General features: G+C 45.4%; 1 protein-coding gene and 1 non-coding gene across 2 annotated transcripts; both read right to left on the reverse strand.

The window, feature by feature from the left end:
• Positions 1–7,352: 7,352 nt before the first annotated feature.
• On the reverse strand, positions 7,353–9,503 carry LOC100065102 (calicin). The gene has a single exon (XM_001495798.5). The coding sequence runs from the start codon at positions 9,155–9,157 to the stop codon at positions 7,382–7,384; it is 1,776 nt and encodes a 591-aa protein (XP_001495848.1). The 5' UTR covers positions 9,158–9,503; the 3' UTR covers positions 7,353–7,381.
• Positions 9,504–10,795: 1,292 nt separating this feature from the next.
• On the reverse strand, positions 10,796–14,395 carry LOC106782583 (uncharacterized). The gene is made up of 3 exons (XR_011432352.1): positions 14,258–14,395; positions 12,150–12,290; positions 10,796–10,981 (listed from the first exon to the last, which is right to left on the reverse strand). It is a non-coding gene; the product is annotated as an uncharacterized protein (transcript).
• Between the last annotated feature and the right edge of the window lie 1,040 nt (positions 14,396–15,435).

Below are 15,435 nucleotides of genomic sequence, written 5' to 3' on the forward strand. Positions count from 1 at the left end.
CAACATCTCTCAACAAAGGCGTCCGTCAGAGCAACATTTGTGAGTCAAGGCAGGGATCAAAATAACCGTCCACCAATAGACGCCTAAGGAAATTATGCCATTTCATGTAAGGGAATATTAGGCAGATGTTAAAGTCAAGTTTCTATTTGTACACTGTAATATTATTACATTACAATGATAAATTAATAGAGAATGCAAAATTGTATATACTGTTACGATCTCAACCAGGTAAATGACGTGTGGATAAAAGTGACTGGAAAAACTATAGCAAGATCAATAGGGGGAGGACTCCTCTTTGAACCTCTTCAGCATCACCAAATTTTCTATTCATACAGTGGGCGCAAGTTAATCTGCATTCAGGGGAAAAATCTCAGCATTATAAAAGGAAAGTGAGGAAAAAGGAAAGAAGTAGCCGCAGACTGGGAGTCAGTCGAACAGGGTGCAGATCTCTGCTCACCTGTCCTCTCACCCTCTGACTCCGAGGAAGGCCCTTTCCTCTGAGGGTCTCTGCAGGATGTGCTGGGAATCCTGCCCACCTCCCTCCCAGCTCCGGCTTCATAAGAGGAGGGAGCGGAAAGGGCAGGGCAGGGGCTGGACAGTGGTGAGACCAGAGAGCATGAAGGACTGCCTGGCCTTCCTCTCGGCTGCCCCTCCCTGCTCCAGCGCCAGCTGCGGGAAGGATTCCTGGGGCAGAAGTGGGGCGAGGAGGACAGTCCGTCTTCGGGAACGCCCTGCAGAGAGCATAGCCGCCACCTCTGTCCTCGCCGCAGCCCAGCTCTCGCGCCTGCATCCTGCTTGTGGCCACTCCTCTGAGTCTCCCGATCCCAGATTCTCAACTACTCACACCGCCCCGGGCCAGACTCTGGATGCCAGAGAAGGACCCCAGACCCTCCCCTGTCCGACGTCCTTTACTCTGAGACCCTCCTTCTTCCTTTTCCTCCCAGCACCTTGTGGGAACTTGAGCCTCTGGTGGGTGTTTCTCTCCCTCCTTCCTCCCAGCTGTGCAGGCTGACTGGGCCTCAGCTGCAGACTCTTCATGCAGAGGACATGTCATCCTGGTCTGAGGCCCAGAAGTCCCAAGGGTACACGTTCCCCAGCAGTGAAGGGAGACCTCAAGCAGCAGCCGTGGGTGCCAACAGGAATCCTGCTAATTCCAGAAGCAATTTAAAGTCTGGAACGTCAAGTGTGCCCAGGGTGCAGGCCCTCAGCATACCTGGGGGGTCCAGGGACCACACCTCCCCGTCCCAGTCAGAGGCAGTGACTGGGACGCAGCCAACTGGATGTGGAGAGGAGGGCGCAGCAGAGGCAGGCTTCCTCCTGAGCTTTTCCCTGGTCTCAGAGAAGCCAGCACTCGCATCAGGGACAGAGCAAACGTCCCCAAGTTGAAGTCCTAGACATTCAGAATGGGGGGGCGGGGGGAGGTGCTAGGACAGATGCTTAACAAAAACCAGCAGCAGAATTAGCTACATTCATTGAGCTGGCCCCATGTGCCAGCCACTGTGACAAACACTTTACACACATTATATAAATTCCATAAAATCCAGCGATACGTGTGTAGTGAGTATCTCCTTCTAGTCTTCCCTGGAGATTGCATTATTATCCCCCTATTTTTTTCATTTGAGGAAATAGACTAAAAAGTTAAGCAATTCACCAAAGACCACATGTCTTGTGAATGGCAGAGCTGGGATTTCAATGTCAATACATCTCAGTCTCTTTATCATCATTGATAGCAGCAGCAGCATCATCACCATTAACCATTAATCATCATGATTAGTGAGTATCACTTGTACTTGAAATAGAATTTAAAAGATATAGAAGAATATATAATAAAAATTCAGTCTTTGTCTCCAGTCACCCGGTAATTCTCCCTCAAGGCAATTTCTTGTATTTTTTTAGAGGTATTCTAGGCATATACTAAGAAGTATTTTGGAGATAAATTTAGCAAAAATACATTGTCTTAATATCTTACTTTTGTCACTTAACAATATACCTTGGAGAGTTTTCCTGGAAAAAAAAAAACATACATAGGGCTGCCTCATTCTTTTAATTGGCTGCATTTATTCATTGTAAGCATGTACCACGATTTAATTAGCCAGTTGCATGTTCATGGGCATTTAGATTTTCCAATCTCACGCTATAGTCAGTGCTACATTAAATACCATTGCATATTTGTAATTTAGCACATGGTCAAATGTATCTGTTTTATGTAACTTGTAATTTTGATAGATATTGCCAGGTTTACACATTCCTGTCATCAGTGTGTGAGGATGTCTGTTTCCCACACTCTGCCAACATCGCATCTTGCTCTGGAGACTTTCTGGTCTTTGTCAATCTGACAGGTGAGAAGTGACATCGCATTGTTGTATTTAAAACTTTTGGCTTTAAAAATATAATTCAAAATGTGAAACACAGATTCACATATATAAATGCATATAAAAGTATGTAAAACACACATTTTAAATTTAAAGAGCAATAAAGGAATCATCACCTAATTTAAGAAATACAGCATTGCCAGTGTGTTAGAAGCTCCCTGGCTATCCCTTCCCCCTCCTGGTCCTCTCTCCTCCCAGAGATAACGCCACTCCTGATTTAAGTTAAAATCATTTCCTTGCTTTTCTTGAATTTTATCACCTATGATGCATCCCTGAGCAGCATAGTTTAGATTTTCCTCTTTGTAAACTCTGTATGAATTGAACCATTTGGAGCTGTTCTTTGTGACCTGTTTCTTTATTCAATACTGTTTGTGAGATTCGTTCACGTTTATGACTGTAACTAAGTTCATTAATTCCACTATATGAATGCAGCACAGTTTATTTATACATTCTACTTTGATGAATGATTGGGTTGCTTCCTGACTGAATGCTGTTATAAATATTTTATACATTTCTCCTGATACATATGTGTATTCCCAATTGTCCTAGTTGTGTTTACAACTCATCCTTTCTCCACGATCTGCACTATGATCTCTGTCATATATGAAATCTCCAGACCTGAATGGGTCTGCTTCTGGGATCTCTATTCTTCTCTGTTGGTTTGTCTATTGCTGTGTCAATGCCACACTGCCTTAATTGATGTTGCTTTATAGTATGTTCTGATTTCTTATAGGGTAAATCCCTTTTTCCCCACCCAATACTTCTTCAAATGTGTCATGGCTGTTCTTGATCCTTTGTTCTTCCATATAAATTATTGAACCAGCTTCTTAAATTCTACAATAATTCTTTTTAGGATTTAACAATTGGAATTACATTGAATCTACTGATCAATTTGGGGAGGAATATGATCTCTATAACAGTGAGTTTCCAGAACCCATGAATTGGAACTATTTCTCTCTTTAACATCATTCGAAATATTTTATAATTTATAAGTTTATGCATAAAGATCTTGGAGCTCTTTTGCCAGATTTACCCCTGTATGGTGGTATTTATTTATTTTTTATTGAGGTCTTATTGGCTTATAACATTGTGTAAATTTCAAGTGTGCATTATTATCAATCAGTTTCTGTATAGACTGCATCATGTTCACCACCAATAGTCTAGTTTTCATCCATCACCACACAGGAGTGACCCTTTATCCCTTTTGCTCTCCCCCCATCCCACCCACTCTGGTAACCACCAATCTGTCCTCCTTATCTATGTGTACATGCTGTAACATGGATTAACCTTGAAAGCATTATGCTAAGTGAAGGAAGGCAGATAAAAGGACACATCTTATATGATTTCATTTATATGAAATGCCTAGAATAGTCTCATCCAGAGAGATGGAGAACAGATTAGTGGCTGTGTAAGGCTGGGAAGATGAGGGAGTTAGAAGGTGATAGCAAAGGGGTACAAGATTTCTTTTATGGGGTAAAGAAAATGTTCTAAAATTGATTGTGGTAATGACTACACAACTGGGTGAATATACTGAAAGCCATTGAATTGTACACTTTAAGTGGGTGAATTCTATGGTATGTGAATTGTATCTAGATAAAATTTTTAAAAATATGTCATCATTCCATCGTGCTATTTAGCATTTCTGAACAACCCAACTTGGACCAAAATACCCCATTTTTTAACACCAGACTTGACACCATAGCAGAAACACTGCATGGCTAAGACAGAAAAATACAAGAAACTCTTCTTTGGATGTTGGCATCTTGGTGAAAAGAGGCTTCACTGACACCTCGCTGACATGGTTATACTCATGTGGCATCCTGGGGCAGTGCATCCAGGAAGATTTGGGATGGGTAAATGTTACTGTGTGTGTGTGTGTAAAGTGCTTGAAAGGTAATTTTCAAAGTGTAGGGGGGAAAAGAGAACTAGAATGAAATCTCTAGGCATAATCTCAGGTAGATCAATTCTAGGAAAAAACGTGAGGATCTGGAAACTGATTCCCTTAAAGCCATGCACGTCTGAACTTCCCGTGGAAGGCCTTCAGGTACCCAGTTTGCAGATCTGAGCTGTAGTTCAAAAGCCTCGTCTTTCAAGACCATAATCTCTGCTATGAATTGACAAAGCTTCCCTAGCAGCAAATGCCAAGAATGTGACTCTGATTCTGACACTGAGCTGTGCCGGCCTCCTCCAGCGATGAGCCCTGAATGCTTCAGCCTCATGGTCTAATTTTCATGTGGGAAGAGCTCAGGAAGGAAGAAGGGAGGCCCACGCTGGTTAATATATCAGATTATCATCCCTCTATGCTAATGATCTCCTTCTACCAAGCGCCCTAGTGATTCTGCTGTCGGGGGGAGTGGTCAATACTGCCCAGTACTGCAAGGAAAAGAAAGAACGCAGAGCAAAGGACAAAGAGGACAGTGTCGTCAGGAGACACTTGGGGGGCATGGTGGGAACAGAAGCCAGGCTGAGTGGGTTAGAGACTGATCTGGAGCCAGAGAGCACAGACAACATTCAGGAAGCTCAACTGAGGAAAGAGATGGGCAGACAGAAAGAGGCAGACCTCAGAGCTGAGGAGGGTTTGCTTTCAGGATAGGGAAAACTTGAGAATATGTGTGGGATGAAGAGAAGAAATCAGGAAGGGGATATGGAGAGACAGGGAACCAAGGAGCCTGAGAAGTTGTGAGGGGACACAATGAAGACACAGGGGAGGCACGAGCTTTGAATCGTGGAAGGATGCCTCTTCCTCTGAGGTGCTCAACAGCAGGAGCTCTGGAGAGAGTTTTGGTGGACACGGGACTGTTTATGGAGCTCAGATCATCTGACTCTATTTCTCTCGAGCTCTGGTGCCAGAATGAGAGGTAGGTGGCCGAGAAAGAAGACAGGGGAAGAGCGGGGCCCCAGGACCCCAGAGAGAACTGGAGAATCAGCTGTGGGGAGTGGCCTCTGGAGTCAGTGAGAGGTGACTCAGTGGTCAGCTAAGGCTGGTGGGGTGGGGAAGGGGCAGCTGGGCTTAGCTGCATGGATCCCTAAGACCCTGCTCTTCCAGCTGGCGGACGGCAGAGAGGTGAGCAGAGGAGGGGGCTACCCAGGGTTGGAGAAGTGAGAAATGTGGGAGAAGTTCCAGGGTAGAGAGGGTCAGCTGTGAAGTCCAAGGTCCTGGCCTGAAAGGAGGAAAGTAAGGCCTGGGCAGAGGGGTAGGCTTTGAAGAGAGAGGCCAGCCAACAGAGAGGTCAAGAAGACAATTCTGAGCAGGTGGAGGAGGGCGGAGTGGGAAAAGGAAGGAGATGGAGCAGATCTGAACCATCAGGATACATAAAGTATCCAGCATTGTCTGATAAGAGCCACTAGCCTCCTGGGGCCTTGTGCCTGTGACTAGTCCAAACTGAGCTGTGCTCTAAGTGTAAAACACACACTGGATTCCAAATACTTAGTATGAAAAAAAGAACGTTAGATATCGCATTGATAAATGTTTACATTGATTACTCATTTAAATGACAATATTTTGAAAATATTGGGTTAAATACAATATATTATTAAAATTAATTTTACCTGTTTCCTTATACCTTTTTAATATGACTACCAGAAATATTTAAATTACTCATGTGATTTGCATAATATTCTCTTTGCAGGGCACTGGCACCGATACTCCCTCCCAGGGATGTGGATTGTCTCCATCATGCCTGGAACAGGGCCCCAGCACCTGGAACAGGGCCCTGCACAGAGAGGCCTCAGTGATGGTGTGTGTGTGAAGTGGTCATTGGAGGAGAAAGTAAATTCATGGATGAATGAGAGAAGGGATGAATGAGGATTCTATGGCTGTTCCAGGACGTGGTCAGTTCCTTCTAAATTGCTGAGGATTATGTCTGAGTACACACATGACGGAAAGGGAAACAGAGGGAGTTAGAACTGAGGAAAGCTCACTGAGGCTTTGAGGGAGGGGGTCTCAAAGAGCATTTGATGGGACCTCACTTAACATAAGGGCCCAAGAGCCTGGTCCTTTCCCTCACCTTTTTTTTCCTTCTGAAAAAGTACTCCTGCAGCCCTTTAATACATGCCAGGGACTGTCCTTGGCATTTTGCATGTACTAACTCATTTAAACTTCATGTCACCCTATGAGGTAGGCACTCTTATTGTCCCCCTTTGACAGATAAGGAAACTAAGGCACAGAGATGGTCAGTAACTCACCCAGGATGACCCAGTAAGTGTGGAACTGGTATTCGGCCAGGCCATCTGTCCCCAGCATCCAACCCCTAACTACTACACCACCCTGTCTCTCTTATCCCATCATTTCGCCTCATCCCCAAGCTGCTCTCCAATACAGACATAGGTTTCTTTTCTCTCCCTTGATGACCTCTCGATCACCTCCAGTCCCTCAGACTCATATTCCTGGAGAAAGTTCTCCATGAAACTTGCTCTCTGGAAACAACTGTTAAGTAACCTCCCAAGTACCCCACAAATGAGTCACAGACACAACACAGCTGCGTGGTCAAATACAACAACCAAGTCACCCGGCCTCCCCGGTTCCCTCTGCCTCATCCCTGAGCCTGGCCCACACCGCCTTCTCCCTTCCCAGCCAGGAGGCTCCTCTCCCAGACCTGGCCTTGGCCCACCTGCCTTCCCGGGCAGACTCGAGGGAAGTGAGTGTTGGAGGAGCCTGAGGCCTCACAGCTCTAAGCAACTGCTTCACCTGTCAGTCTAGCACATGCCTGCCAGGTGGCTACAGGGGACAGATCAGGGGGTTTCCAGACACCACCCTGGCCAGTGCCCGGGAGATGCCTCAGTCCCACCCACCAGGAACTCCATTCCAGCCTCAGCTTGGATCTCTCCAGTGACAGAGCAGCCCTGAATTCCCACCCACTTGGAGCAGCCCTAGCCCAGGATCTCCCCTTCAGGGCCAAACACAGACAGGAACACTAAGAAGGAACCCACAGGCCATCTTCCCCTCTTTCCCTCTCTTGCTAAATTGTGAATAATAATATATTTAATTATTCTCCCATTTAAAAAGTGGTTTAATTCCTTTGAAGAATCTTGCAAGGTAGTTTGACTAGACAGCAGGCGGGGCAGTCCAGTGCCTCCGGTGGGGGCGCCAGCGTCTTCCACTTGCCTGTCTTTTGGTCCAGCAAGTAGGCGTTTGGATTGATGGTGTAGTCTTTTTCCTGAACATCACTAGCTCTGGTGACACCCCCACATACAAACACCCTGCCATCTCCAATGGAGCATATAGCATGGGACACATTCAGGGGGCAGTTGTTGGGCAAGAGAGGCAGTGACGTGGTCATCTTGTTGGCCTTTATCTTCTGCAGGTTGATTTCCATGCTCTGCCGGTGGCTGTGCACACAGAGGATGTTGTCCTGATGGAAAGAGAGCAGGGGCCGGTGGTTGAACTCAATGGGGAAGGTGATACTCTGGACCACCTCCCCAGTATTGGTGTCAAAGCAGTCCACCACCCCAACTCGGGAGATATAGCCCTTCACCAAGCACCGCCCAGTGACAATGTACAGGCTCTGGTCACTCTTCGTGATCACGGCTGTGGCATCCATAGGGATACTCATCTTCCCTGCCAGGCACCAGGTCTCCTTGCGCTCATCATAAAAATAGATGTTAGAGACATACCGCCTTGGGGCAATGCTCCCACCCACTGAGTACACTGTCCCCCCACAGGTCACCATGGTGTGGAAGACAAGCCCAATTGGCAGGTCAGGCAACTTGGTCCAGGAGTTGTCATCCACGTCATACCGCCAAGCCGTCTTCAGCCCTGTAATCTGCTCATTGGTGCCACCAGAGATGTAGATGTAGCGACCAGTAGAGGTGGCACTAAGTGCTGCTGCTCGATAGGGCATCTCTGAGAGCTTCAACCACAGGTTCTCCTGGATGACATAGGCAAACACTCCATTGTTGTACTTGCCATGGGCCTTTTGGCCACCAAGGATGACCACCGAATCAAGCAGGGCCCCTTTCCGCTGGTGACTCAGCAGGCTGGATGGCCTCTCCTGCTGTCGTTCCATAAGGACACTCTCAATCAGGGATGTGTGGCCTGAGCTGTTCTTCATGCCCATCAACTTGTTGCTGGCAAAGATCAGTGTCTTGTTGGAGACGGCATTGAGATTGATGTAAGTAAAGAACTTCTTGAAATACTTCTCCCGCTCCTCCTTCCGGAAGTACACCCAATCTATAAGTGCGCTGAGAGCCTGGTCCTCGTTGAGCACATGCAAGTTTTCATCTTGAAGCAGGCGACCAAAGATGACAGGTGGACAGCGCATGAAGCCCTTAGGCTGCACAGAGCCCTCAGGACTGGCCCAGTAGTGGAAGTTGTCGCGAATGCCAGTGTAGGCCAAGTCCGATACCTCTTTGAGCCCAAACAACTCAGCCAAGAGGAGGTAGCGCAAACAGTTGGCACGGCGGATAGACTTAATCAGGTAGTCATTGCAGTGGATTTGAAGGCGGGTTGTGTTGAAATACTGGGCCCCACGAAGGAGCTCCTCCACGTTCTGCTCCGAGATCACCACCTTGCCACTGTAGAAGTAGTCCAGGAGCTGGTCCACCGTGGCCGGACTCAGGTAGCTGGGGTCAATGGTGATAAACAGCTCATCAGTGGTCTTCACATCATTGCCAGAGATGATGTTCTTCACTACTGAAGAGACGGCAGCCAGCACAATGCGATGTGCATAAAAGACATGGTGGTCCACAGTCAGGGCCATGTCCCAGTACTCTTTGCGTTTCCTCTGTTCGTTCAGTTTCTGCAGCAGGAAGCTGTCATAGTTTTTCTCAGTGAATATCAATTTCATGGTGCTTCTTGCCAGCTTTGGCAGAAGATCAGCAGCAGGTACTGAAGAATAGAACTGAATCCTTTGGGATTCAGATTGATGGTTGTTTGAAGAGCAGTTGATCAGGGAGGAGTGAAGGGTGGGAGAGAGGATGATGTCATAGTCGATGTGGTCATCACAATGCAGGCCCTCCTGAGACTTTTCTCAGAGCCTCTGAGCATTTCTCTCCTCTGATGGCTCCAACCTGCCAAGGCCAGATATCCTATCAGGACCTAGGGCCCAGCGGCCAGAGCTCAGGAAGAAACTCAGAGATGAGTTGCAACTCCCACCTGGGACCTTCAAAGCTCGGTTCAAAGCTGCTTCTGGAATGTCAGAGACAGTTGGGGATGAGGTGGAGCAAGGAGGGATAAGGGGAGGCTGGGGGAAAGAAAGAGATTATTATTATTAGGTCATCCGGAAGAATCCTCTCATTGTACAGGAGGCAAACTGAGGCCCAGACGAGAGAAGGGACTTGCCTAAGATCACACAGCCAGTTGGAAGTAGAGCAGGACCTGGGACCCAAACCTTCTGTAACTCAGTACTCTTTCCACCCTTCCAGTAGTAGCTCCTCACTACTCAGCTTTCCCCAGTCTCTGATTCTCAGGCCAGGAAGTAGCTTTCTCTATCAAGGTTCTGGCCATCAGAGAAGAAAGGCTCCATCCTTTGGCTTCTGATCTTTGTGGCCTCAGGGACCACTCTTCTTTAAAATAGGGGGGAGGCGAGGACCACTCCGTGGAGCAGGGATGCCAGAGTCAGCATCCAGAGAGTGGGGATGGGATGGCCTCTAAAGCCCTGATTACATCAGTTTCCAGGCAAACCAGGACGTCCTCTGCACATTTCCAAAGCTCTAGTTGTAAAAGGTTGGGGGCTGCGGTGGGTCAGCTCTCCCCACCAAGTGTGGACTTGGACACATTGCCCAGACTCTCTAAACCTCAGTTTCCTCAGGTGTGAGAGAGGAATAACAGTACCTGCTTCATAGGTTGTTAAAAGTGTACATGGGAAAACGACCAGAGTGTTATCACAGTGTTTGGCTCATAGCAAATGTTCAATAAACGCTAGCTGTGTTATTCTTGTTAGTGTCCTCGAGTGAATTTGGGCTCCTAGCGCCCCTGTGGACAGCAGCGTGGAACCCTGCCCAGTCTTTTTTGCATCATCCTCTCCCCTCCTGGTGCTATATCAGACAGTGCTCTGCTGTTATCCACAGGGTTTTCATGGCCACTTTTTTCAGAATTGGGTGGCCAGTCCTTCTTCCTAATCTATCTTAGTCTGGAAGTTCTGCTGAAACCTGTCCACCATGGGTGATCCTGCTGGTATTTGAAATTCTGATGTCATAGCTTTCAGCATCACAGCAACATGCAGCCGCCACAGGATGACAACAGATAGACGGGTGGTGTATTTCCCTGAGCAGGAAATGGACCCAGGCTGTGACGGTGAAAGCGCCAAATCTTAACCCCGAGACCACCAGGGCTAGCTGCGTCCCACAGTTTGAAAAACATTGCCTGAGTATCTGAGTTGTAGACTTCACTCTCTGGTGAGAATCCATCCAATGTTCTTACTACAAAGTTAGGATAATCAATCTCATATCAAAAACAAAAAACAAAGAAACCTCGCCAAGACTCACTCTCTTTCCTCCGACAATACAAGACTTCTGAAGGTCTATGCAGTGCATGTCCATGCAGTTTTCCAAGAGTCCACTTTGTCCACATGAGCAAATTTTATAGCAACCAACTTCCCCTGCAGATGATGGCACCTGGATCAGTGTCCCTTGACGCACGATAAAATCAGAGGTTTCTCCCAATTTGCAACCTGCACAAACAGAAATTACCTGAGAGACATGATACTATTTTACGACATTAAATATACCTCACATAAGTTTTACAGGTTCTGTGTGGCTACTAGAGGTTATGAAACAGAATTTTCACCTAACTAAGGAGTCGCTTTGGTTCAGTGGTCAGTAACATATCCTCTGAAGTGAAAATTCCATGTTCTATGAGATGGTGGTGATTCTGGACCTGTACTCCAAAGTTAGCTCCAGTTCAGTATAAAATGCTATAAGATATGTGGTTTTTTCTTTCTTCTGGTTTACTTAAGATATTTAAAAATTACAGATATTTTTTAAATGGTGTATTGAAACTGACTGTATTTTTAGAGTAATCTTGGTCAGGAAAACTTTTAGTGATAGAATATAAACATCTTAAATTTGAAGAAAACTTGAATACCAGATTGGACTTAAGGAAAATCCATTCATTTCTGATTTTTAACAAGATTTATTATGACTCTATGGCTGATATGGTATTACACAAATATTACAGGTGATCCTTTGAGAAATAATAATTTAATCTTTAGTTCCTTTTTACCCCACATATATTTTAAAATGTTGATTCTAACATGATAAAGAAATATTTTCAATTGGGAAATAGATAAAAGGCAGCAAAATTTTGTCATGACTATATTCTAAAGGGACCCACAAAGAGATAAACATTACCAAAATTCTATGGGATAAAAACTTTTCAGCCTTTAATCATATGCATTTCAGCACAACGTTCATCTCTGTGGAGAGAATTACACCCCCTGCTGAGCAGGCCCTTTCTCCACATACTAAAGGAAAGAAAAGAAAAACCAAGAACAATGTGCAGTACATTTTCTCAAACACTACAACCTGGAAGACAAAGTACAAAAAGCTGCCCCAAGGCTTTCTTTTCTTTTGTTGTCAAGAGCCCTGCAACTCATTTAGAGAGTCTGTTTTGGGATTGATATTAGTTTATAATCTAAATGACTACTGAAACTTACATTTGTCTTTGTCTTTTTCTGCTTACATAAACAATACATGCTTATTGGGAAAACCTCAAACATTACAGGAAAACATACATGAAAATAAACTGCCTTGCAATCCCAATCCAAAGATCACCCCCGTAAAGAAACACGAGCAGCACACATCCGTGCTCATCCCACACCCGCACCATCTACCTCTTACCCTGAGCACAAGAGTATGGAAGGCAGGGATCTCCGGCCGGACACCCTTTCCGGTTCACCTCGCAGAGCTCATTGGTGGGGCAGGGACTTGGGCTACAAAGGTGAGTCACCTCTTCCACAATGGTACCTAAAGTACTTGGCCCTGAAAAAACAAAACCAGATCAGCTTAAACAACCCAAAAGAGTACCAGAGGTCTGTAAGTCATCTGAATTAATCACATCTGGAGTAAATGGAGAGCTCATGAGCATAAAGCGAGGCCTGATTCTAGTAAGACGGAAACACTCCGACTCTCTGATCATTTGTGAATTTAGCATAAACATACACACATTCACCCACTTGTTCATTTATTGGGAACCTACAATACGCTGGGCAAGGTTCCAGGTACTGGAGAGACAGTAGTGAACAAAACAGACAAATCTCTAACACGGAGTTTACATTCTGGTCGGAAAATGGACAATAAAAGTCAGACAATGATAAGTAGTAAGTAGTATACAGGGATAGAAGGTGACAGGTATATTTTGGATAGGATTGTCAAAGGGGTGCTTCTGTGTAAGAGGGCCAATTTAGCAAATTTTACCACAAATGATCATCATTTATTACAGTAAGATGGATCCTGTCCCATGATTATATTTGTTAACTTGTGAAATAAGGACCAAGGATGGGTCTCACTTAATAGAAAGCACATGTGATATCTAAAGAGCGTACTGAAACTCAAACAAAAGCATTTCTTTAGTTTTTCTTCCATTGAAGTGGTTTCCTTCCACACATATATTTGATGGCTCTGATAGAGTCTAGGATTGTGAATACATTAGCTTTGCTTACTTGGTTTTAGGCCAGACTCAGACTCCAAGGCTAATAGAGGAATAAGGGTTCTTGGAGGTCATCTCATCCAGCCCAGTCATTTTATAAAGAGGGAAGCTAAGGCTCAAAGAAGTGGTCTGCTCAAAGTCACAGAGGTCTATATTCTAGTCTCGTGCTCTCTTTTTCTCCATACTGGTCACAAAGGCTAAGGGACATAGTCTGTTGGTCTTGAGAAAATACGGCAGACACTACTAGCTGCAAATCTGGCATCTGCTCTTCCCTTCCTGCTTACTAATAGAACTCCAGTTTTACTTAGGGTGGCAATGGGCCCACAGCTAAAAAGATCATCTTTCCCAGTTTCCCTTCCAACTAGGGTGGTTTTCCCTCACACTAGGATACAGTGGCTAGAATTCCAGTAGCCATGCCACAATAATAAAGCACACGCGGTAACCGTGATGATGATGAAGCCCAGTACCAAGGACGTGGAGAAAGAAGGAGCCCGGATTCCTGATGACGGAGCCACCACGGCATCCCTGGACTATTTAGTTCTGGGCTTTTTCTCACTTCTAACTGTTGTTCTGTTATTTGCAGTCTGACTTAACCCTATCTGACAAAGGAAGACAAAGCAAGTAGGGGCTGAATTCACCGTCTGGCTTTCCAGCCTGCTCACAGCACTAATGGCCCCTGGTGGCAGCCTAGTCACTGCCCTTGGCCTAACTGCGTGGTGTGTAGAGGTTCTGCTTGTTACCCCCTGGTTTCCACACAACCACCTCGCTGCCAGAAGGCTCAGCTTCAGGATGCCTCAGTGAGATCCCAGCTTATTCTTCCAGCTCTTGGCAGGAGTATTTGACAGAGAGAAGTTCCAGTTCATGTGCTAACCCAGACCATCATTCCTTACTCCCTACTTGGTGGTAAGTCCAAGCCAATGCCTCGCTCAGGTCCGCTGATGTTCTGATGACAAAAAGCTGAAGACTCCCTGGGGAGCTTCTACTTCCTGGTCAAATCGTGGCAAGGAGACAGCAATGATATGAGCTGGTTATCTGAGAACGCTGGCCCTGGCACACTGCTTAGAATTCCTGACTGACAACAGTCGACTGCCTCCTCAGACTAATATGATAATCACTCCTGCTTACATATCTGAAGATGGTAATTCTTTCCTGGGCCAAAAAAGCCAAGCAACTAAGAGCGTGCAATTGAGACAGTATCCTTAGACCACATGTTCTCAAAGAGAGATGCTCAACCAGGCAAACAAGAAGGGCAGAGATGGAAGGGAGGGGCATTTAAAATCCAAAAACACAAAGTCCTTACTGAGGTAGGTATCCAAAGGTATACAACTCTCCAGGTCATCTGTGGGTGACAGAAGCTCACAGATACTTTCAGCTGTGTGGTCTTCGGGGAATTTGTTCTGGTCCCCGCATTTCTTGAGAATCTCCATGCAATCTGATTTTGAAAAGAAAAATACTCACAAATTTAGGGTTCGAGACACCTCCTCATGTTGTCTAGTCAATATCAATTCTGTTTCTGGACTTTTCAGAAAGTGACTTTTCATAACTTAATGTTTCACAAGTGGTTAGGTGCAAGAATAGCAAAAGAGAACAGAAGTCATAGGGGACCTCCGGCTAGATAGTAAATAACGTATTATGTTACCAAAACATCCCTAACTTTCTCTTACCTGAGGTCCAAAGGCCTTGTTCAAATTTTGTACCCATCCTTACTGGTGCTACCATCAAGGTGGCTCTTCACTGTCTTTGAAAGGAATTGAACTAGGCTGGTCTGATCTGCTCTTTGCAAAATCACATTTCCTTTCTTTCAGGACCTTATCCACACTTGCTTCTTCCTCCTTCCCTCCCTCCCTTCCTTTCTCTTTTTAAATATCTTTTTAGTTATCAACATTAAAGTGTGTGGCCCAAACAATTGGAAAGTCCACTACTTTAAAATTTTCTCAGTCTTCAGTAGGGCTTTGACTCCTCTTCTGTAAGTTCTGTGAGCTAAGAGTCTATAAATTTCCCATGCGCCATCCCTTGTTTGTCACACAATAGTTACCCTTCCACTCTCCCTTAGTCAGGTCATCTCCAAGTCATGTCAGAGAATAGAGGTGGAGCCTGTTTAAGGTTGAAATAATCTGAAATCAGTCATCAAGTGCCCAGAAGCACTGAGCCACACACCAACTTAGGAGCTGGATATTAATTTGTTATTAGAAAAGCTTTTTGGAAAAAAAGATGGTTAAAGAGCAGTTGACACAGATTACTATGTAGTTGATGCTTTTGGTTTCACCCACCATAGCAGCTTTCATCTTTACTTTATCCTAGGTCTCTTAAGAAAGCCATTCACAAAATGATTGCCAGGAACAGGCCCTAAGGACTATATTCACTACCTCCTTCACGCGTCAAACACTTACAGAATACCTCCGTGTGTCAGGATTATGCCAATCCCTGAAGAGGAGAAAAAGAGGAAGGAGGACACAAGGAAAAAAGGCACAAAGAAGA

Source organism: Equus caballus, chromosome 25, assembly GCF_041296265.1.
Source record: "Equus caballus isolate H_3958 breed thoroughbred chromosome 25, TB-T2T, whole genome shotgun sequence".
Taxonomy (NCBI): Eukaryota; Metazoa; Chordata; class Mammalia; order Perissodactyla; family Equidae; genus Equus; species Equus caballus.